This window comes from Calonectris borealis, chromosome W (genome assembly GCF_964195595.1).
Source record: "Calonectris borealis chromosome W, bCalBor7.hap1.2, whole genome shotgun sequence".
NCBI classification, from domain to species: domain Eukaryota; kingdom Metazoa; phylum Chordata; class Aves; order Procellariiformes; family Procellariidae; genus Calonectris; species Calonectris borealis.
In genome coordinates, this window is record NC_134351.1 from 1,416,218 (window position 1) to 1,439,294 (window position 23,077).

Sequence of the window (23,077 nt, forward strand, 5' to 3'; positions counted from 1 at the left end):
AGGTGCCGCCGCCGCCGCCCCGTCCCGCACAACATGGCGGCCCGCGCCACCGCCCCACCGCACGGGGGGGCCCGAGGGCCGCCGCCAGCCCGCCGGGGGCCGGGGCAGTGCGGGGGCCGGCAGCGAGCCCCGCTGGACACCGCCACCGCCCGCCCGCCCGCCCGCCCGCCGGTGAGGAGGGTACCCTCTACCCGAAGGTTGCCGGCAGCCGGCGGGCACTCACCTGTCCCCGCCGGGGCGGTGGGGAGGGTCCCCGGGCGCCGCGCCCCCGCCGCGCTCCCTCGCCCGCGCCCGGTGCGCCGACCAGCTGACACCGCCGGCTGCCGTGACTCCTACCACCACTGTCGCAAAGACCCCGGCCGTCGTGACTGACGGCAGGCAGAGGCAGCCGGCGTCGCCATGGAAACCGGGCGGCGGAGCGGCCCCATTCGGCCGCGGCGGCTGCGTGAGGGGGGCGCGGCGGCGGGGAGTGCCGGGGCGAGGGAGCACCGGTGCGCGGGTTCCCAGGAGGGAGGCGGCGGGGCCGGGGCGAGCCGAGGGGCGTCCGGGTGGCGGTGCCGCGGTCAGGGCCGGGTACCACCGGCCGGAGCGGGCAGCGGGCGGGGCGCGTCAGCTGGAGCTGCCCGATCGGCTCCGGGCAGAGCGAGCCCCAGCCCGCGGCCGTTGGGGCCCGCTTCACGCCCGCTGGGGGAAGGTCGGCCGCGCCGCGTCCCCCGCCCCCCTGGGAAGGGCTCGCAGGGCGGCTCCGCAGGGGAGAGCTGTGAGGAGTAACCTGTGTTTAGCCATCACTGAAGGGCTGCACGAACGGTAGAAGCTGTAAGGCGGCATCTTGGAGATACCTCTGGTTTTGAGCGTGAAAAACGCTGTTCTGTGACGCCCGCTCGAGGTGAAATTTATGCAAAAGCACGTGCGGGGTGTATAAAGCGTGTTGGTAAGCTGTCAGTAATGACATTGCAAAACGGGGTAGAGAAGGTTCTGGGTTTAATTTCTGGTTTTACTTAGTTTATCCTGGAACATGGTTAATACAAACGTTTCACTAATCCCTCTTTATTTTTTTCCCCTTACTGCTTCTAAGCATTTATGCTTCCTAATTTTTTCAGTTATCACACTCACTTTGCTTTATAAAAACACAGTATCAGGAAACTGAAAAAAAAACCAATTTCTGTCTGCAAAAGAGAACTGTCATCCCCGTAGTATCACAAAAAATAGTCAATTGTAAAACTAGGACAATTTTTAAATTACCACATTTTGAGGGAATTCCTACCTTATCTGTTTTCCAACTTTTAGGTGAAATAAAGCAGAAGTCTTGGAGATAGTAACCTACATAAGCTGGATTTCTTCTCTGAGCCTTGCCAACAGACCATGCTAAGAAGGTGTGGTAGATTGACTTTATTTCTTTATTTTCTTTGCAACCAAAACAACATTTTTACTGTTAGCTTTTGGTATGTGTGAATAATTGGTTTCAGTTACCAAAGATGCTGATGCTAACAGCAGTTCAGTGGTGGTTTCCTTTTTTCCCATCAGCTGTTTAACAGTGTACATCAATACATCACAGCTGTTTAGGACAGAAAGGGAAAATTATTTCTGCAGTTGAAGCTAGAGAGAATATTTTCTCTTGGCCAGAAGTAATTAAAATAGTGAAAATAGTTCACAACTTGCTTTACTATATGTTGGCACATAACACATTACCTATATGGGGACTTGGTATCAGATACGTTCCATACCACCAGTTCCCTAAAGACAAGGCAACTCCAAATTTTTATTGCTGTTGAATTAGTAAGCAATTTCAGTTCAACTGTGGAATATAAAAGTATGGATAAACACTGTTACTATGTGGGTATATTTTTGATGATAAAAGTAATGCTGAGATGTATCAATATAGCTATGTAGAGCTATGCAAATTACATACAGCCACATGACTCCTGGCGAGTATGGATATCCTGTCATCCAAGAACAGATGCCTGTCTGTAACAGCAGCCTATTTAGCATGTGAATTACTTTCAGCTGGGAGAATGGAGATTCTCCAGTTGTCCTATAATAATAAATTCCCGAAGCCAATGTTGGTCAAAGTCATGTGGCATTATATCACAACAGGACTAGGTATTTTTTTCTTCCTCTCATGTTTAGAGAAACTGTTTTAAACTAGCTGCTATAAAAGGCTCAAGGATGGTTTTTGAGTTACGGAAAGAATATTAAGTTTTCGTAAAATTAGGTGCTAATAAAAATGTTAAACATTTTCATTTGCTACTTTAAACATTAATTATACTGTTTTATCTGTGTCACCAATGTACATATTAACAAGGCGGCTCAGGGGGGACCTTCTTTACCTTGAGGGTGGTCAAAGACTGGGACAGGTTTCCCAAAGAGGTCTCCAAGTCGCCATCTTGGAGATGCTGGCTCGAGCCAACCTTCCAGCTGCAGCAGTTCCTCGGTTCTATGCTGTTATAGCAACACACATTAGTGAGCTTCAAAAGCAGCAGACGGTGGTGGGATGGGTTATTCTAACAACCCAGTGAGTTTCTTTGCTGATTTTGTACGTAAGGTACTAGTAGTCTCAGAGACAGCGTCAGCAGCTAGCGTTGGTCAGAGTGCTGCTCCACTCGTCCTCAAAAATCACAGTGGAGCAGTAAGATCTACTTTCCTCTATTTCAACTGTTGTTCACAGAAGAATCTCAGACTAAAATACGGCATATTTTTAATTCCTATGTTTCCAGAACCAGTTCTGGCCCAAGCATTGGTGTGGACCCCGGAACAGGAAGGCCATGCGCAGGTTCTCCTCCCTTTTCCTGAGGAGGGGAAGGCATCTGGCCCCTTGACAGCCCAGCCAGGCTCAGTAGCTGCGCCCAGCCGCGGCGCCCAATCCTGCTCCCGCCGGCAGGGCCTGCGGCTGGGCTGCAGCCGCCCTCCTCCTTCTCCTCAGCTGCCTTCTGCCCTGTCTGCGCCAGACCAAGATGGCGCACTTCCCCTCCCGCACTTCGCCGCGCCTGCCCCTAGCTAAAATGGCTGACGGCTTGCGGCGGCTTCACCCCTTCGCTCTCTGCCCTCTCCCAAAATGGCGGTGTCCTGGCGCCGCGCTCGCGAGAGGCGGCACCGCCCGCCCCGCCCTCAAGATGTCCGCCCGGCGGGCCCGGGCTGGGAACGGCGTGTCGGGCGCGCCTGCGCCCTGAGCCGAGCAGTGCATGCCGGGCGCCCCCTTCCCGCCGTGACGCTGCAGATAACAGGCCGGCACCGCCGCTGCTGCCGCCGCCGCCCCTCAGCGCGGGCCCCGCCGCTGCCCGGCGAGGATGGTGGGCGTGAAAGTGATCGCGAACGACACCGAGTTCCAGCCCGAGCTCAGCGCTGCCGGTTCCCGCCTGGCCGTGGTGAAGTTCACCATGCGGGGGTGAGTGAGGGCGGGATTACGGGGCTCCCGGTTCCCTTCACGGTGGGTAGGGGCGGCGCGGGGAGCGCCCCGGAGCGGCGGCCGCCGCCCCGGGGCGCTCCCCGCGCCGCCCCTGCCTCCAGGCTCCCCGCCGCGGCCTCGTTCCCGCTGAGGCGGCGGAGAGCGGGAGCTGGGCCTGACCCACCGGGAGGCGTCTCCTCGCCGCCCCGTCAGCCGCCCTTGCCGCTCCCGCTCTGGTCTGGGGCTGAGGAGGCTCCCCGGGACCGAGACAACCGCTGGGTGCGGTTCGGCTTGAGGGGTTTTGGTATTTTTATGTATTTGGAAGCGAAGCAAGGTTTTAAACTTGACAAGTGCAGTTACTGGCAAAATGCTGTATCATTTTGGTCACTAATCAGCTGCTGCGGGTAAGAACTTCGAACTAATGGTTTCTTTAGCGTTAGTGGCACTCCCTGTCTGCCGTATATAAGTATAGTCATAGAATCAGAATGGTATTTCCTATTTCTGGTGTTAAATTCATCTTCTTGCAGTGAGCCAGCTTCCCCTGCCCTCTGAACCTGTCGTTCTTCAGGTGCTCTGAGGAGATCAGACACTATGCTGGCTTAAAATGCAGTTGCAGGTCAGGAAGCCACTGTTAAGAGAGGGCAGAGAACTGCATCGTTCTTGGTTTCTGTTAAAACCATCTTCTGCCTTAATAAAACTTAGCTGGATCCTCATCCTTTTTGTCCAGGGCAAGCAGATGTCCTTTTTCCCCAACTCAACGGGGGTTTGAAATACGAGTGTGGTGTAATCTGGCTCAACTGGCAGCCAAAGGAAATCTCAGCAATTCAATTATTCACAGTAATCTGCGGAATTAAGGAGAATAGCAATAGTATTGGGGGTCCTGGGCTTCGAAGTGCACCTCATTATTGTCAAAGTCCTAGCTTTTAGTGCCTATGCTCTTTATCTTTCCACCCCTTATTTAAATGTACAGTCGAACCATTCCACTTCCAATGGCTGTTTGGAGCTCAAAAGATTTCAGGTCTAATGTGAAAGAGCCGGTGGAAGATGGTACACTCAGAAGAGGCCACAAGAATCACTAGCTGTGTGTGTGAATGAGTACTGAAAAAAGCATTGATATACACGCATCTGGTGTCTGATTGCGGCTTCTTAGTTACGGGGTTGGGTTTGTGTTTTTTTTTTTAAGGTAAGTCAACTTCACCCATAACTGTAGAGGTGTTGGTGATCTCAGTAATGTTGCGTACACGTGTGCCCAGGACAATGTTTTGCTTACAGACTACCCAATATGTTAGGTTCCAGTTAGATTAATGTCTTGATGTCTTAGCGTATAAATATCTGAGTTTGCCTTACTACGGTGCTATGGATCCATACCCTCTCTGTCAAGAGAGAATAGGAAAGGTGAAGCAGATCTCGTCTGTGCTGTTCTACAGCTATATGTGTTGCAGATTCACACTGACAGAGCTCTCTGGTTTAGATATGGCCTATGTTGATAAGCTGTTGGAGGGAGTTTCTACTGGGTTTTTTTGCTGTTTTGCTTTTTAATTGCTTCTTTCACAGCAGGCTGAGTTGTGAGAATATTCCTTTGCAGGAATAGTTGCATCTGTATGCTTTATATATGCCAGCAAAGGTATAATAATTAACAAATGCATATTTTCAGCCAAGGTGATACAGTTAAGTCAGCAGAAGTCAGGTCTGTTCTACCAGTGTCAAATAAGTGTGGCAGTAACTGGTTACAGTTGTAGCAAGTGAGATTTATTGTAGTAAGAACTTTATGATTCCTGATAGAGGTTTGATACATCATTACTGTTAAATATTTCAAGTCATATGTAGATTTTGCTGTAGATACTATTTTTTTCACAAGAGGTAACATGGAGTGCTAGTACTAGTTTACTGTTAAGTGGTTTTTGCTGCTTCAGGAAAAGCAGGCAACTCTTTACCCTCCCTTATGTCACTTTAGTTAGCAGGACTTTGGCTTGTGATAAAAGATGCTGGAGCTAAACCCATTAGATGGAAAATAGGAAGATAGTATTAATTAATAGGTGAAGCTAATCATGTGACATTGAAGCTATCTGAGGAAGTGGGAATTAACACTTCGTGATGTGTTTCTAAATGTCATTCTTAATTGTATCACCAGGATTGCTCACCATCTGTCAGCCAGGTAGGAAGGTTATTTTTACATGTACCAAGGATATCAGTAAGAACATGAATGTGCTAATTCTATTTGGGGCAGACATTTTTTTAAAAAAAGATTGAATTAAGTTAAACTGTATCTTGTTTTCACAGATGTGGCCCTTGTTTAAGGATAGCCCCAGCTTTCAATGCTCTGAGTAACAAATATCCCCAGGCAACTTTTTTGGAAGTAGATGTGCATCAATGCCAGGTTGGTATTCAAAAACATATTTTCAGTTGTAAGAGAAAGAGCAAATAATGTAGTGAATGGGAAACTTGGAAGAAAAACTGTTCTGACAGTATACTAAGAGTAGTATCCTGTGGCTGTTGACACGTTTGGTGAATCACAAATAGCCATATTGTGAAATTCTCCAAAATTAGGATATGCACAAAGATGTGAACAAACAACACTTTTATTTAGAAAAGTATTCTTGCAGTTACCACTGTGAGGTCCTTCATTTAAGCAATATACAGACAGTTTAACAGTTCCTGCTGCTTGTACTATTTAGATAATACCATTAAGTGTAGAAGATAGCACCAGTATGAATTAAAAATTAAAGAGCAAGCCTTTCCAAACAAATATTGGCATAATTATTGAGCAAGATGAAAAATACAATAAACTGATATGATTAGTGGAACTAGATTCCTCTCAAGTACGACTCAACTGTTTTTAACAGACAAGAGTGTTGCAGGTGAGCTATTGATTGACTTAATGGTTGTTAACAAAAATTAACAATGATGTTGAAAGGGAGTGTCTTGAATTACTACAAATTATAATGGAGAGAGAGAAACATCAAAGTGGTAACAATGTTTGCAAATGAGACTAAGTTATGGAAAGTTTTGGAAAAACTACTATGGGTGCATAAGAGGTATGAGTACAGGTAGAAATCAAATGGAGTTCACCTTCTACAGTAGCAGGCTGCAGTTCCTGGGTGTGCATGAATATGGCTTCAGAGAGGAAGGAATGCAGGTGTAAAGAAAGCTTGTGAAAGAAAAGTGTTAAATTAAGCAGTCCTCCACGTTAGAGAGCAAATGAGTAATATAATTTTTATGGTGTACCAACAAATCTACTGACAATGTGAAGTCTGTTCAAAGAATGCCCAAATGTGTAAAGGATTAGGAGGATCTGAAGAATTTAAATTAACTTAAAATTGTTGTCTGGGTTGAAGCTGTTTATAAAATAACAAGTATTGTTTGTGATGTTTGAGGTGATGTAACTTGATTAATCATCTAGTGTGTGCATCCTTATCTAGATGAAGCAAGCTAATGTTTCTGTCTAATATTGGTAATACTCTGTTAGGTAACACTTGTAACTAATTTATGCATTCTAGGGAACAGCTGCTACCAATAATATATCAGCAACACCGACATTTCTGTTTTTCCGAAACAAAGTGCGAATCGACCAATATCAAGGAGCAGATGCTGTAGGTTTAGAAGAAAAAATTAAACAGCACCTGGAGAATGATCCTGGAAACAGTGAAGATACAGATATCCCAAAAGGATATGTATGCATCTCTTATCTTAAGATATTTTTTCTTTTAATGTTTGTGTAACTTGAATGTTTAAAAAAAGTATCTGTTGCTTTCTAAACATATTCTAAGGCAAATAATAATACTTTAGGCAAAACTGCAAGTTCCCCATGGCTTTGAGAAGATCACTTGTCTGGGTTTCCTTTTTCAGACAGAATTAAAAAAATTAACATGTATGTATTTAGTAAGTATGGTCATAGAATTGTAAAATGTTTTAAGAAAAATCTCCATGCATAGCCCTTAGTCATTAAAATAATGAATTTAATGTTTTATGATTAACTTCTTCCTGCAGCTGCTTATTCTGCTTCTTTCCTCTTCTCAGACATCCCACTCTGCCTTCCCAAAACGTTTTTTAAAGTGTAAAAATGTCCATGGGAAAAGACATCGTTAGACATGGTTGTCAAAAACATTGAAAAGTTGCTCTAGTTGTTCCTTAAGAAATCTTCTGTTGTTCATGCGGTGGTAGGTTCATTTGGGGTTTTCCTTTTTTCTTCTTGCTCCCAACTCTTTCTTTAATCCTCCTTATTTCATCGTTGCCGAAGATTCGTTGCCGAAGGAATTAACCTTCATAACAGTTCAGCTCCATCTTCCTCTATAGCAGCTTGCTCTGAAAATAGGATGCCTTTGGGAGGGTATTGTTAGATAAATGGTATCTCATTATACGTTTTCTTTTGCCTAATTGCTAATGCTTGCAAAAGTGGATGGTAGTACAAAGTGTTCTCTTTAGATTTCTTCTTGCCTGTAAAAGAATGACAAAGATATAAAAATATATAAAGTAAAAAATGCCACAGGAATACTTGGAAAAGGTTGTACCTGGTCTGAGCGGCATACAAGAATTACTTCTTGCTGACTGTGAATTTGCTTTCAATTTAATGCTTAATGCATATATATATCACTTTGCTTCTGTAGGGGTACTGCCTGTCACTCCAGTAATCACTCATCAGGCATTCACAGATAACGTAAACTAAGTAAATAACTTGTAACTTCTTAGTAATTTGTAAAAAAGAAAAGTGAACGTTTCTAAATATATGTTCTCAGACTGAATGGTTTTTAAACCTTGCATCAAAATATCTCGTAACTAAAACTTGATTTTAACTTTTTTTTAAAGAATTTAAAAATTGGTATTCATGAACAGGTTTTTTTATCATTGCATGATTTGCCCATGTCTTCTAGGTGAATGAAAACTTTGTAGGGATACTTGACTTTTTGGCCAAAATTCCAATAAGGGAGCAATCTGCTTAGAAATATTGGTGGTCTCAGGAAATTATTTTCACCATGTTCTGTGTGTTTTTGTTACCTCAAGGCAATTGTCCATTGCAAATCATAAGCCTGTCTGACAGCTGTACTAACAAACACATGTAAATGAGAACTCTAATGTGACAAAACACTTTCCTAGAGCTGTCATCTTAGGTGGTATTCTCCAAGCAATCCTTGGTGTGATATTACTCCTTAAATGAGTTTGTCTATTGTTCTACCAAAAGTGTAAACAGTTAGCTATGTGGTGTATTCCATTTCGCCCAAATCGTATGTCACAATTCAGTGCTTAGCTAGTTGCTGTAGTGTGCACATTACTTTGTGTTAGCAAATCTAATACATTAAACTTAGCTGTGATGAGTATCTATGGAAGCCAAAATTATGTTGAATGCAAAACTAGGTTTTTTGGAGGTTAAGTATTTTAAATTCATAGCTAGCCGTATCTGATCAGGCAAATGTAAGCAGGGTGCAAATCCAGCTGAATATTTCTCATTTAAACAAACTGCAAGGGCACAGGTCACTTGAATTTCTAGCAGTTCAGCTACTTGCTAACTGTTCCATGGCATGCGTTGCACTTTTCTTTTTATATGTGAATGCTTACATTTTTAATTATTGTGAAATCCTGTGTGGAACTATGGCAATATGAAAAGAGAAAGGTTCAGCTTGTTAGCTTTGGAGCCCTAAACACACTGAAAATCATTCAAGTAGCAAGTTCAGGTCTGCTTAATTAGATTGGTTTTGAGATGAACGCACCATCTTCTATTAAAAGTTAATCTTGTAGGAGGTGGTGTCTTACCCCTACAAATCAAATCCTGAGTATGTTCAGGGCTATATGAGCCAAGCAGGAATTCTGTTTGACCTGTAAGTGGTAGGCTGAAATGCTATTTGGCTACAGGCAAACTGTACTGCTGTTGGCCCCAGGAAAGTATGCTTATTCTCCTGCACAGCTGTGTTCCTTCTCTTTTCTTACCTTGTATCTACTGAGCGTGCGAGTTGCAAGCTAAGCCTTCATTTGGATGTTGGGTGGGAGATAAGTATTTTTTGCTCAAAGTAACGTAGTTGCAAGAGCTAAGGGAAGTGGCATACAGGAAATGAGTTGTATTCTCTCAGCAAACTGTTTTCAGATTCCGTTTGTGCCATGAAGCTATAGCCTGAGTTGTATGCAGTAATTTTCAAGCTAGTGTGTGCTTTTTTTCAAGAGTGGTGTATTATTCTTTGGGACCTCATATATGCCCTTAAGAAGGGTATTTTGGGTTGTCATCCTAAAAGTTCCTTTAGTTTCTTATGTCTGTAGTGTTCTGTGATTGTACGCTGATCTTGAATTTGTACTGTTATGGTGTGAGATGTTGATAGTCTGTCTTCAGGCCTTAAGATACGAAATACTTGATTTTTAGCCTGGTTTATTTTGCTTCAATTGGACTTGGTTTACTTTAGTTGCAGGCAAAAAATTCTGGTTATCTGGAAATTGATACAGATTATTCTGCCTCTGCAATAATACCATGTTTTAGATGGCTTGGAGCATGGATAGCAGTCTGCTTTAATCTGAGAATGCACGTATGTTAAAACTTCTAGTTGGACCCTTTACAAAAGAGCTGAGCAATAAAACAAACTGGTTCATGGTGAATAGTGTAGCTTCTGTTTTCTGTTGTTCTGTGTTTTTACCGAAGTATATGGAGAAAAGAGAAGGAAAAGGTTTCATAAATTTAATTTGTATACAGTGCTGAAAAAGAAGTAAATAAGACTAGCTTTGTATATAAAGGTAAGAACTATCATGGTTGTCTTTTAATTTGTTTTGCAATATATAGCATATTTTTGGGGAGGCTCACTTCTGTTTTTTTTTTTTTTCTATTAAGTTGATCATAGCTTTAGTGTAATTACCAGTTTGTCTGTGTTGTGGTGTGACTTACGATGCTGCAGTCTTGTTTATCAAAAGTGTATTTGAAAATTCCCCCTGTGCCCAATTTCTTATTCACAGAATGGCAAGCATGTGTTCCAGGGGTGCAGGATTTTGAATGGAAGGGAAAAAATGTTGTTCAGTTATGAACAGGATACATCCGAGTACTACAGTGTTCATAGTTTTTGTTTGTAATCTCTTTTGATATAAACCCCTGAGGTTTTCTGTGTGTCATTTTAATCTGTTGAATGAAGAATTTCATTCATTCCAATGTTTACTAATCCCAGATGAGTTCATGGTGCACTTATCATGCACTCAGCAACGCTCTTGTTTTTACTTTCAGATGGATTTAATGCCATTTATCAATAAAGCCGGCTGTGAATGTCTTAATGAGAGTGATGAGCACGGATTTGATAATTGTTTACGTAAAGACTCTACCTACTTGGAATCAGACTGTGACGAGCAGGTACAGCAGATATTTTTAAGTGAGATATTTTCAATGATGGTCTGGTCCGCAAGCATTTTTTTAAGAACTTGTCTACTTTATATTGTTATGGTAGTGTAAGTAAGAGCGGGAGATGGTAGTAGGATGTAAGTAAAATTGGTGTACAAAGATCGCTGTAGCATTTCCAGTTTCACATCCCTTTATGTATGGAAAAAATTCCAAGCGGAGTAGCATTTGCTGATATTTTAAAGTGACAGACTAGTGCCTGTGTGGAATATAGTGAAGGTAAGTACTTAAGTTTACTTCAAAGCTCAGACTTATTTCTAGTTAATTATTGTGCTATGTTTGTTTTTAAGAATGAAGAAAACAGTGTTTAACAGCAACTTTTTTCTCCACAGCTGCTTATTACTGTAGCTTTTAGTCAACCTGTCAAGCTTTATTCTATGAAACTTCAGGGGCCAGATAATGGTGAGTGAAATGTGAGTTTAATCATATCTTTGAAACCAAAGCTTTGCCCATGTTTAGCTGAATTTTCTAAAAATGACACTGTTGTCCCTGGAACTTTTTACCTTTTGAGAATCCCACAGCAGCTTCAGTGAATTTGTTGTAGATGAATTACATAACAAATTCTCTCATTCATTTTTCGCTGATCTTGTGCATGAGTATTTGGTATGACGCAAATATAAGTATTTACTATAGTTTGATATGCTGCAAAGAGAAACTTACATTTAATTCAAGAATTAATGTGAGAGCTACTGAAAGGTATAGCTTAGTTTTTATGGTAACTCAGTTTACGTTATGAAATTACATAAAATGTTCAGGTGTTATATGACACAGCAAAACTATTGTTTTTAGACTTTTTATTGGAAACTTTTTTGTGGAATTCTCTCTGACATGTAGATGAGTAGTGCAACTTTGGATGTCCTTCAATATCCAGGGTGGTGATGTAGGATTGGCAGATAAGATACTAGAGCTGTAGAAGCTCATGCCTTCCTTGAGCGGTGTCTAGAGACTGTGATAAGCGAGGGCTTCTCAAGCAGCATTTTGAAAATGTATTTAAACAATGGAATACCACCCCTATATTTTAACACAGGACAAGGTCCAAAGTACATAAAAATCTTTATCAACCTTCCTCGATCTATGGATTTTGAAGAAGCAGAAAGAAGTGAACCAACTCAAGCCCTGGAGCTGACACCAGATGATATTAAAGAAGATGGTATTGTCCAGCTTCGCTATGTAAAATTTCAGAATGTTAACAGTGTAACTGTAAGTAAAGTTTCTGTTCTGAGGTCTGTGCAGGCTGAAAACTTCATAGACTTTTAAAGCACTGTGCATGTTTGTTGATTTCATTGCAAATGTTCTTAGTTTCTCTCTGCTGATTGTGTACTGTATGTTTATGCTAAAAGTATTTCAGGAGTTTAAGGTGAGACAAGGCCGTGTGCATGCAATGTCTCTTTTGACCTAGTATGAGACATAAGGTTCGCTTTCACTCCTTCATGAGCTAGTGTGCTGTTTAACACAACTTGTCTTCACTAACTACGTTCTTGAAAGGCATCTTGTCTTCATTTGAAGAGTTGAGGAGACAAAGAATCCAGTTTCTTAGTAATCTGATTGCAGAAATGACAGATTTCTGAATATCAAGTGAAGTACTTGCAATGTCTTTAAGCTCAGTACCCCCTCTCTGTGAGGGTTCTTAAATGCTGTAATCAAAGCATCTTTGTCTTTTAATGAGCTCTCTAATTCTCTTGCTGTAAGAGACTTTCCACAGATTTCACATAGGGTTTTTGACTCTTAAATGCAGGTGCGGTTTCTCCTCTTTGATTTTAAAAATACAGGTTCTAGCACAATGTGAGCGATGACTAAATTGATGCTGGAATTGTTTTATGCTTGGCATCGTCCTGGTACTGCGCTAGCCTTGTTTCCTGCAGTATTGCGTTGAATTATTTTTCCAGTATGACCCCTGAATTCTTTTCTATGGAAATACTTTTCATGGCCTGAATTATGCATTTGCAAATGTATGTACTTACAGTTGATTGAATTAAACTATATTTTAGTGGGCTGGCCACAGAAATCACCAGCTTATGATGAGTTACAGGTAACTCCAAAACATTGATCCACTGTCGATCTTTTCATCACACTTTTTCTTCTGTAAAAAGGTTTCTGGTAAATTTCTAAATTACTATTGTTGGACTGCATTCTAGATCAGTTGGCTACTTTCACGTTTAGCGATGTTTTACTAGTAATTATTTTAAATGTAATGGGAGGTGAACCTAAATAACTCCTTTTCATGTCTGTTGTGTCTGTGGAGTTACCTTTGAGACCAACTTTGTTCCCCAAATAAAATGGAGATTGGTCACATAGGCTTATATTGTACAAAGCTGTACTTACAAGTTATGTATTTGTTCTTTAATAAAATCCCGTGTCAGCTTTAGACAGGATGATGTGCAAACACCAGACAAGTGATAAGGTGATTAAATAGATGTTCTGCTTGTTTGCACTCTTTGTGTGTGGGCACTGCAGTAGCACTCCTCTAGTTTCCGAGCTAAACCTGGATTCTGTATTTAAGACCTTCTAAAAATGAGATGGCCAGTCATCTTGTCCACCACATGGCTTTTCAGTGCAGGTGATGAAGTTCTGCTTGCTTACATAGTCCTGTGGATAAAAATCTTTCATTTGGTTCCTAATGAACTCGAGGAGGCATAGTTGTCGTACACAAATTGTCCTGCTTTTCTGCCATGTGTAGTCAGAAATACTTACTGAACACCTCCATGTCAGTATTAGCAAGTTCATACTTCACTTACAGATATCACTGCTAGGTTTGTTAATTAACTTATCTGGTTTTTTTTATTATTAATTCTATATCCTGTAGTTTCTCATCCATATAATTCATCATATCTAATGCTGGTTTTCCCCATTTGTTGTGTGCTTCTCTTCATTACTGCTACTTCAGTGGCATTTGTTTTCTCTGTACTTGTTGAATTTTTCATATCATTCCTGAGACAGAATCTCTGAACATATTGCAGTTCACCTCTGACAAAAGTTGGTCCTTGACATGCTTTTCTGTCTGAAGAGTACTTTCTTCAGCATTTCAACCCTAACCTTCCATACATCTTGTTCATATAGGAAAATACACGGTCTTCCAATTACAGTGAAGCTGCTTGGAGGGGTGAATGTCTGTACTGGTCTAGATCAGCAGTCTATCTTGCTTATCACGCACTTGCAAGCATCTGGTGTTGTCACAAAAAAGTTTCTAAGTATAGGGCAAGCATGTAGTGGTGCGTACCCTCCAGCATTTGGTGGTCTGTGGCACAGGCAGTTTCTGAGGCAGAAAGGGCATCTTCATAGATACTGGCTATGGCTTGTGGAAAGGGCGTGACGCACACTGTCCCTTGTCCGCGTGTTGTCTTCCCTCTCCTTTTTTACCTCTGTTGCTGATGCCACTACTCGCTTTCCTTCTCATTCCTCCTTTCTCCATGCTCACAATAAAGTGTGAAAAGATCCACAGACACCTCATTCCTCTTCTAACTCCAAGTTCCTTACTAATACTACTACATGCAAAAAATGCTTTCATTTGTCCACTTTAAAAAGTGAAGTGGTTCCAGCAATAATTCCGTAGTTCGTATTTCAAAAGAAGCTTGATATTTGTTTGAAACCCTAAAATAACTTCATAGATCTAGTATTCAGGCTGTAAAACACATAACTATGCAAGCTGTGGTAGTAAATCACACATGAATAGTCTTAGGGACTTCAGCAAGCATAGTTAAATTGATATTTAACTTCATTTCAAGTCAGATTCCACTGAATAGTGAATTGTGACTTCTTAGATCCTGTTTTTGCTTGCTGGATGTGGTCTCGGGTCGAAAGTGGAAGCTGGGAAAATCCAAGCTGTGTGGGTTTTCTAACAACTACCAGAAAAATAATAGCATTCTATATAATCATTATTTAAAATAAGAGGACAGTAGATTCTCTAAAGGTTACAGAGGTCTTTATAATTGGAAAAAGTGTTAATTTGGTTAGTTGAAAAATTGGGCACCTAACATTTTTATGTATTAATTCAGGGATGGACAGTTTACCTTAACTCTTGTGTTTGGGATTTTTTCTTTAGTTGTTTGTCCAATCCAATCATGGTGATGAAGAGACAACAAGAATTACATACTTCACGTTTATTGGAACTCCAGTCCAAGCAACAAATATGAATGACTTCAAGCGAGTGAGTCCTCTTTCTTAGAAGCACTTCTGAATGTTTTAAAACTGCTCAAAAATGGGTTGACGGAACAAATATACTTGGTTATTACTACAGTTCCACAACTTAAGGTAGTTTTGACATCCAAAAGAAAATGTGTAGCTTTATCTTACAGATCTTTGGTCTTGATTACAAGTTTCTGTCCATCAACTTTGTAAAAATAACTGATAAGAAGGTATATATGAAAACTTGAGGGACTGTCAAGTTATATACACTATAGACAATGGTTTTTTAACAGCTGTGAGATTTATGTCTAGATTTTGAAATTTCTTTCTGATGGTATTCAGGAAGTAGAGAAGCAATTGCATGTACACATTAGACTCCTTGTGATTGACTTCTACTTTGAAGGATTTTATTCACTGGGCAACATTAAGCTTGAGATCTGAAAAATATGTGGTCACAAGGTGTCTGTTATATTAAACATACCTACTTTTTAAAGAGGAAATGAAGAAGCAAACAACTTGTTACAGTATGACTTCAGACATACTAGTGCTGAACAATAAGGCACTCTCAATTCTTGATTTTGTTGAGAATGTGAAACGGGTTTGAAAGGATTGAAACTTTAAAGCTACTTACAACTTCTTCAAAATGTAGTAAGTCTTTTTAAAATAAACTACTTTACAACTTAGTAGCCTTTGTAAAAGGGCAAATACTGCTGTAACACCTGCCTACAAACTACTGTGTAGGTGACCAATAACATTGAAAGCACCACAGAATTTACTATACAAAAAACCTGTAACTTCAGAAGGTTAAAAACACTAACACCAACATGTCACATACTTGGAATTTTTAACGTCAAAATTTGATCTTAACTTCTACATGTAAAGCTTAATATCTTCGCAGGTAATGGTTAAGTTAATAAATAGAAGTTTAACAGGTTTTGCTGCCTTTCAATGAAACTTGAAGTCATTGAAAAAGTTGTTCTAATGTACTAAAATTAACTGCATATCAATTTTAAACCTTCCTAATATAGCACTTCTAAAGCACTTCTAATTCTCCCAGAACTAGAAATATGCTAATTGATTTACAGTCTGCTTTCATTTTTTTATACGGCTTTTTTGTCAGTACTTATGGTATTAGGGCATCCCCTGCAATGAGTTGTGCAATTACTATCTTAACATCATTAATTTGCAGTGCTTTCTGGTATTGTTGTGAGGGGAGTGGGACTCTGATTCAGTATTTGATCTCTGTCTCACTTTCGGTTCTCTGTAAACTCTGTAAACTAGTTTTGCTTTCAAAAGTACTGAAAGTTTATTTTCAACAAGCACACTCTTTAAATCTGACCTTCTGATCATTAAAGTAGTGATTTTTTTTTTTAATTGATAATCTTGATTGGGGTGCACTTGGTAAAGCAATTGAGGTTGTTTTTTTTTTCTTTTGTAGAACATTACATGGGTTTGAGACTAGCGTTGAGCCTGCACAAAGTCTGCTTCCTACAATATTTTAAGTTGCATGGACAAAATATTAGTTTTGTGGTCACAGTACTGAAGTACTACCTTAGCCTGAAACTGACTGCTCTAACAATCTGACCTCCAGTCAGTGTTTGTGTGAGGAGTGGGTTTTTTAATTTGCACTTGCCCTCACACAACCCTATAAAGGCATTAAAAATAGCATGAGTCTCCAGGCATCTCAGCCCTCTACTGCAGTGAGAGGGGGTTTACAGATCTCTCTCAGTTCTAGATGCAGTGTGGATGCTTGGAATCTGCTATATGGCCTGGTAAATACTGTGCCAGTTAACAGTTCTGGTTTCCTTGAAGTTTGCAGGTGAATGTCTTGGCACCATCAAGGAGTGTGCCTTTGTGTCTTGTGACATCCATTTAAATGGAAGGGGAGGGGGTGCAAACCTACAAGATTATGTATACACCAAACAGTCCCATGGTGTTAGCGTTGTGCTGCTAACATCAGGATGTTAAGGAACTGGTCAGAACAGCCTTAAATAGAGGAGCAGGTGTTACTGGGTTGTGAGTGGCTAATCCTCTCTCAATTTAGATACTCATCGACACTATATGTAATATTCCTATTTTGTTTCCTGAACACGTAGTTTTAATACTAGGCTGTTAAAATATTTCATCATAACAAATGGGATGTGTAGTCTGGCACAGTGTCATGGTTTAACCCCAGCCGGCAGCTAAGCTTCACCCAGCCGCTCGCTCACTCCCCACCCACCCCTGTGGGATGGGGGAGAGAATCTGAAGAGTAAAAGTGAGAAAACTCGTGGGTTGAGATAAAGACAGTTTAATAGGTAAAGCAAAAGCCATGCACGCAAGCAAAGCAAACAAGGAATCCATTCACTCCTTCCCGTTGGCAGGTGGGTGTTAAGCCATCTCCCGGAAAACAGGGCTCCATCACGCGTAACGGTGACTTGGGAAGACAAATGCTGTCACTCCAGATGTCCCCTCCTTCCTCCTTCTCCCCTCAGCTTTATATGCTGAGCATGACGTCCTATGGTATGGGATATCCCTTGGGTCAGTTGGGGTCAGCTGTCCCAGCCCTGTCCCCTCCCAACTCCTTGTGCACCCCCAGCCTGCTCGCTGGTGGGGTGAGGAGCAGAAAAGGCCTTGGCTGTGTGTAAGCACTGCTCAGCAGTAACTAAAACATCCCTGTTATCAGCACTGTTTCCAGCACAAATCCAAAACACAGCCCCATACCAGCTACTATGAAGAATATTAACTCTGTCCCAGCCAAAACCAGTACACAGAGTTGTTGTGCTCTTAGGAATTTTAACTTTTGTTTCCTCTCCTCCAGTGATCCTGTCAGTTATGAAACCTTAATACAGTGTTGGGCATGAATTATATTTAGGTTCATAGATTAACTGGAAAACCTTATTTTTCTTTTCATCTCCTTGAGTAGTTACCCACACTACTTTCATCTGTCTCACTCCCTCATCTCAGTCTGTCTCTACTGCTCATGTTTCTCTTCTAATTATGATAGAAATAGTATTGCAATATGATTAACAAGATGGGGGAATGCTTTTTTCCCCTGAGTTTGAGAAGTGTCTGTAAGAATCTGTTAAATATCTTACTTGAAGAATTAAGGAATGGACATGAAATGTGATTCCAGTCGTGTTTTTATGATGGATCACATTGCTGCTGATTGTATGGATGTTCAGTTTCAAAGTACAAAAAAACCCAACAATAATAAAAACAAACAAACAAAACAAACAAAAAAACCCCCAAAAAAACCAAAAACAAAAACCCCAAACAAAACGAGACCACCTGCCAAGGATCAGGCTAATGTATTTTGCTTCCCAATTGGAGTGGGATCTGAACTCATGCTTTTAGTTACAGCAGCTTACCGCTCAGCAGTTGATTGTTAAGGTGCATAACTGCAGCTCCCATGTTGTTCAGACAGTTGACGAAGACTCATGTTTGCTCCTGCGGTGCTCTGCTAACACCAACAGGGCTGTAAGAAGAGTCACCTCTTGATCAGGGAGTCAGTTCATGTGTTTAATATAAACGAGGCCTTCTTTCCAGTACTTACACTATCAATTAGAAAGCTGAAATTCATCTACTCTGAAAAATAACAGAAGTACTACACAGGTGAAGTTAAGTCAGTCCTTCATTAGTGATTTTGGCTGCAGGTTAGTTTGGACATACATAGAATCACAGAAGAGCCCAGGTTGGAAGGGACCTCAAAAGATCACCCGATCCAACCTTGCATGGGAAAGGGAGCCTAGATGAGATTATCTAGCACCCTTTCCAATCACATCTTGAAAACCTCCAGCGATGGGGACTTGGCCACATCCCTGCAGAGGTTGTTCCAGTGATTGATTGGTCTCGCTGTAAAAAAATTTCTTTCATTTTCTTGCATGTAGTTGGTATTGCTGGATTGAGTGAGTAAAGTTACAAAAGCTGCTTTCAAACTTCTTTTAATATGTTGTGTGTATCCTGCTCCTTGCACAAGCTGATTTTTATCGTCTGGGGAGGAGGGAAGTCTTCGGAGTGATGGAAAAGTGGGACACCAAGGAAAAAATTCCTGCTTAGAAAGTAGTGAGTTAAGCACAGAGTAGTGGGGAGAGACCTATTCTTTGCCCTGTTTAAATGAAGAGGTCCTCAACCACAGAGGACTAGGATTAATATTCCCCTTCTATATGTATTTAATATATTCTGAAATGCTTTTGGAAAAGCTTGATTTAAAGGCATGTTTGTTTTAAAAAATATCCTTAACACTAGAAGTGTTTATGCTGCTGTTTCTTGGCCACACAGGGTCTGGACTTGAGTCGTTTGCATGATCACTTATACCTTTAGTAGACTGCATTTGCATTGTAGTAGATTGCACTTGAGACTTGCTTCTGATGCTCAAAGATGCTCAGTTGAACTACTTTGTTGGGCAGACAGCTAAAAGTGTAGACTAAAGGTGCCAGTTCTGTGGGTTTTTTAGTCTTGTTTGATAGCTCAGTATTAGGCAGGTTCCTGTGAATCTTGTGGTGAACTCGAAAATACGCTTTTGTTTTTGGAAGAGCGTGCAACCGTTGATGTCCAATATGGTTCTTGTTTATTTCTGGTATTAATGAATAAAACGTACTGCTGCTCAGTTTTGAGGTTGGGGCAGGGATGAATATCAACGGGTTGTGGGACTTTTCTTTTTTGTCCCCTCTTGAATGAAGGCTTTCTTTCTACTCAGAACTGCTTATTTGCACTACATGCTGCTGCTTTTTTTTCTTGTAACACTTTGTTTGTTTGTTTTTCAGCTTAACTTCCCACTTCTCATTTCTAAAGAACTAAAAAGGCAGAAGAAATTAAAAAGTAATAATAAGATTGAAGTGGTCTTGCACTACTCCCTTCCTTGCTCCCTCTGCTCACCTAGCACTTCTTTCACCCTTCCCACAATCTCAGCACTGATGCAAAAGTCACCTTCTCTGCACCTTCTACCATCAGGAAAAGCCTTCTCTACCTTCTGACTCATCAACTTATCTTTCCCCTCCACTCCCCGCTCCAAATCTTACCTTAAATACTTCTCTTTACCTTTCAGTCTTACCAAATTTCTGTCCCACTGTTATCCTGAACTTGACATTTTAAAGGCATACCATACAGTACTTTTACAAATTATTTTTTGTAACTAATTTTTCAGCCTGTATTGAATTTTGTAAAGCTGTTGAGATGCAGCTTGTGAAGTGCTCTGACAAGACTTGACTTTTTTTAATATCTTAGTGGAGCTTAGTGTTCTTCTTTGTTGTGACCCTTCAGTAAGTAGTAGGCAAGCCAGAATGGGCTGCAAAGCACTACTCTTCGTTGTCCCTCTAGTGGTGCTGGGCAGCTGCTCAGGGAAGACACAGTGAGGAGTTGGTGAGTGTCTGTACATATGTGGCCTCATTAGGGTTCTCCAACAGCATCCTACCGATTTTACTTGCTTGACCTCTTTATATATATTTAAAACAAACAAACAAAACCAACTCTGCTCCAGAAGATTCAATAATAAAGTGTTTCCAGTCCTACTCTTGGTAATGAACCATAGAGTTGGTTGTGTTTTTGTTACTGTCAGGCTCTGAACTGATGCTTGGGAAAAAGCCAAATGATTGAAGAAAAGCCTGCTCCAAAACCGTCATCTTTTGTGTGGGAATTACAGGCTGTAACCACCACCTTAGAATGCACTAGATGGCAGTTGTTTCTGTAAAAGGAAGGAAAATGGATCTACTTCTGAGAAAAGAATAATGACAGTTGTTTGGTTTAGGTTTAAACAGCTCATTTCCTTTTGTGAAGGTGGAGTGGGATGGTCAGAAAATGGGTTTCTTTGACCTGTGATAACAAAATATCCATATCAGTGTGATTGATTTTCACAGATAATACACATGGGCGAGTTGTCAATTTCTGCCTCAGACTGGTATAGCAATATTTTTCCTTGATGTTCTGCACTTGCTAACACCTAATCTTTAATCTTTTAACTGTGTTTTTTTGTTTTTTCTTTTTTCTTCTTGTTTTTTTTTTCCTGTGTTGTGGTTTTTTTTTTTGCTTAATCTGTGTGTGAACACAGTTTGATGCTTTGGAAACACACAAAGAGTAAATATTGCTTCTTGGCAAGTTTAACTATTTTTTTTTTTAACTTGATTAATTGGATCTTAATGTAAGTGATTGGGCTTCTGATTTTTTTTTTTCTTATTTTCTCATGTTGTCACATTGGAATTTTCCTGACCTTAAGCATTAGGTTGAATTTACAGCTTGGTAAATGCTCCTGGTCAAGGGTTCCTTGGAGGTGGAAATGGTCTTTAAAAGTACTTTTCATCAGTAGATCTCAATTACTTTGTGATGGTAATAACTTATCTGACCAAGAGCAGCTGGATAGTGAAAAATTCTCCCTCTTGAAGTTTGGCAAGAAATGAAAAAAGGGGAAGGATCAGGAAGAATACTTCCAGCGGGTCTGTGAGACTTCCCTAGTTCAGGGTTGTGGGTGTTTTGGGGTTTTTTTTGTTTGTTTTGTTTTCCCTTTAGTTCTATATTTCACTATTGACTGTATGAATCGCATGTGGTATATTGTCACTTAACTGCAGAGGTAATCAATACTTAAGACATTTGCTATAGCAGTCAATTGGTTAGAATACAAGAAGGGTTTTACTCTTTCGTTTTCAGCATTATTATGAGTAGTAATGGGAAATTCTATGCTTCATTAGTGTAATCTTCAAATCTGCGGTCATGTGAATTCTGACTACATCTTGTCAGAGCCTAAGTGCTACTCTCTAGTTAGATGGAAATGAATTGGGAATCCGTTCCTTGCCCAAGATCTCTCCTGCAGTTTGAAGTCTTAAACTTTCAGACTTAGTTTCTTTTTATTTTGGTTTGGCTTATAAATGGATATTTTTTCCAAGAGTCTGCAAGAACACTAGAATTATGTCCGAATCTTTTCAGAAAAGTGACTAAAATGGCATCGTTTTCTGCTCTCAGGATTTTGTGTTCAGTTACCTTAACGAAGGGGACTGGATACCCTTCTGCAGTGAACTACGCTAACTTTAAACCTGCATAGCAGTATATAGAGTGCTGGAGTTGCACTTGCTGTTGGCTGACAAATCGACTCACCAAAGTCTGGTGGCAGTGGTGGTCTTTTCAGAAAAGGGAAGCACTAAGCTGACTCTGATTCCAGGTGGAGTTTGCAGAATTGGAGATTGAAGGAGACTTGGTAAGGAATAATGTTTTGACAAGGAATAACTGAAAATCAGGTGACCTCCAGATTTCTTTATAGGTTTGAGCTGCATTATAAGGTAAATGTTCTCAGTGAGGTACGTGGCAAGGGTGCCAAGGGAAATGAACAAACTTCTATTTGAGCACCCAGTGGTTCTATAATATTTTATGTAGTGTATTAAGGTTGAATGCTTGGTATATAACACATATATTTTTAAGTGTGGTCTGTTCTGTTGCAGTTACTATCTTCTAACTCTTCTCAAAATGAGACTTATGGTTTGCTGTCTGTATGAGTACTAAAGATAAGGTTTCTTGTGTCTTGCATCCCTCTTACCCCTTTAGAGGGATTCACAGCTTCTGCAAGTGCTACAATAATGCATGCTTAAATGCATTAACTTAATTGAAAATTCAGTTGCACTTGTCTATTTTGAGACTTACCTTAAAAAATACTTGGCAGGACTTTTTTTGTTAAACATCATTTCTCTGTGTGTTCTCTTATCAGGTAGTTGGCAAAAAAGGAGAGAGCCACTAGGACGCAAAAAACACTGGAAGGCCTTATCGCAATCAAAGAGATCTTCACTTTTATCTACAACTCCTGGATAATTGCTTGACCATAACCAGAGACTGTCAATCTGTTTCATTTAATGCCATTACCAATAAATCATTGCTTTTGTTGAGATGGAGTTTCCCTAGTGTGTTTCTGTTGTAATCCTCGTACATGTATTTGTAAATAAAATTCATTACTTTTGCCAAGTTTAATTTTGTTATTCTAGTAACTGTGGCTCTTCCTTTGTTCCATTTAAACTTCAAAACTTGACTGGCTTATCTTTAGAAACAGAAGACATAATGTAGCTTGCATTTGTTCAGAGTGTTTACAATGTCAAATATAAGTAAAACATAGATGGCCTTTGGAGGCCAACTAAAAATAAAATCCGAGCTACTTTGTTACAAGACTAAGTGAACTTAGGATCATTGTTCCCACAAAATACAGATACTTCTCAGATAGGAATAACTTCACCTGTTGTGGAAATTTCCATTTCCCTCTCCATCTCAAA

At 40.6% G+C, this 23,077-nt stretch overlaps 2 protein-coding genes across 10 annotated transcripts in view; one reads left to right on the forward strand and one right to left on the reverse strand.

The window, feature by feature from the left end:
• LOC142074917 (WD repeat-containing protein 7-like) overlaps positions 1-2,957 on the reverse strand; it is a 152,806-nt gene extending 149,849 nt beyond the window's left edge. For 5 of the 7 annotated variants that reach the window (XR_012670758.1, XR_012670757.1, XR_012670756.1 and 2 more), the window contains exon 1: positions 224-345. The gene's annotated coding sequence lies outside the window, so the exon portion shown is untranslated. Of the gene's footprint in view, positions 1-223; positions 347-2,327 lie in introns of those variants that run through there. The other 2 variants (XR_012670754.1, XM_075135916.1) reach the window with 2 other exon arrangements.
• LOC142074918 (thioredoxin-like protein 1) lies at positions 704-22,699 on the forward strand. Of its 3 annotated transcripts, XM_075135919.1 has the most exons (9): positions 704-931; positions 1,288-1,373; positions 5,663-5,759; positions 6,880-7,053; positions 10,569-10,691; positions 11,069-11,138; positions 11,764-11,936; positions 14,776-14,880; positions 21,789-21,984. In XM_075135919.1, exons 2-9 carry the CDS (start codon positions 1,363-1,365, stop codon positions 21,849-21,851), a joined length of 816 nt encoding a protein of 271 aa, XP_074992020.1. In that variant the 5' UTR covers positions 704-931; positions 1,288-1,362; the 3' UTR covers positions 21,852-21,984. The 3 variants fall into 3 exon arrangements, with proteins under 3 accessions (XP_074992020.1, XP_074992019.1, XP_074992018.1); XM_075135918.1 differs by lacking the exons at positions 704-931; positions 1,288-1,373; positions 21,789-21,984 and adding exons at positions 3,166-3,382; positions 22,525-22,699; XM_075135917.1 differs by lacking the exons at positions 704-931; positions 1,288-1,373 and adding an exon at positions 3,193-3,382 and having other exon boundaries at positions 21,789-21,983.
• Positions 22,700-23,077: the final 378 nt, after the last annotated feature.

Bases quoted from the DNA above. Each gene is read 5' to 3' on its own strand.
- LOC142074918 (XM_075135917.1), top strand. From the start codon at position 3,285: ATGGTGGGCGTGAAAGTGATCGCGAACGACACCGAGTTCCAGCCCGAG. The intron at 7,054-10,568 runs GTATGCATCTCT...TTTTACTTTCAG, and splicing joins CAGATATCCCAAAAGGATAT to ATGGATTTAATGCCATTTAT. The intron at 14,881-21,788 runs GTGAGTCCTCTT...TTCTGCTCTCAG, and splicing joins ATATGAATGACTTCAAGCGA to GATTTTGTGTTCAGTTACCT.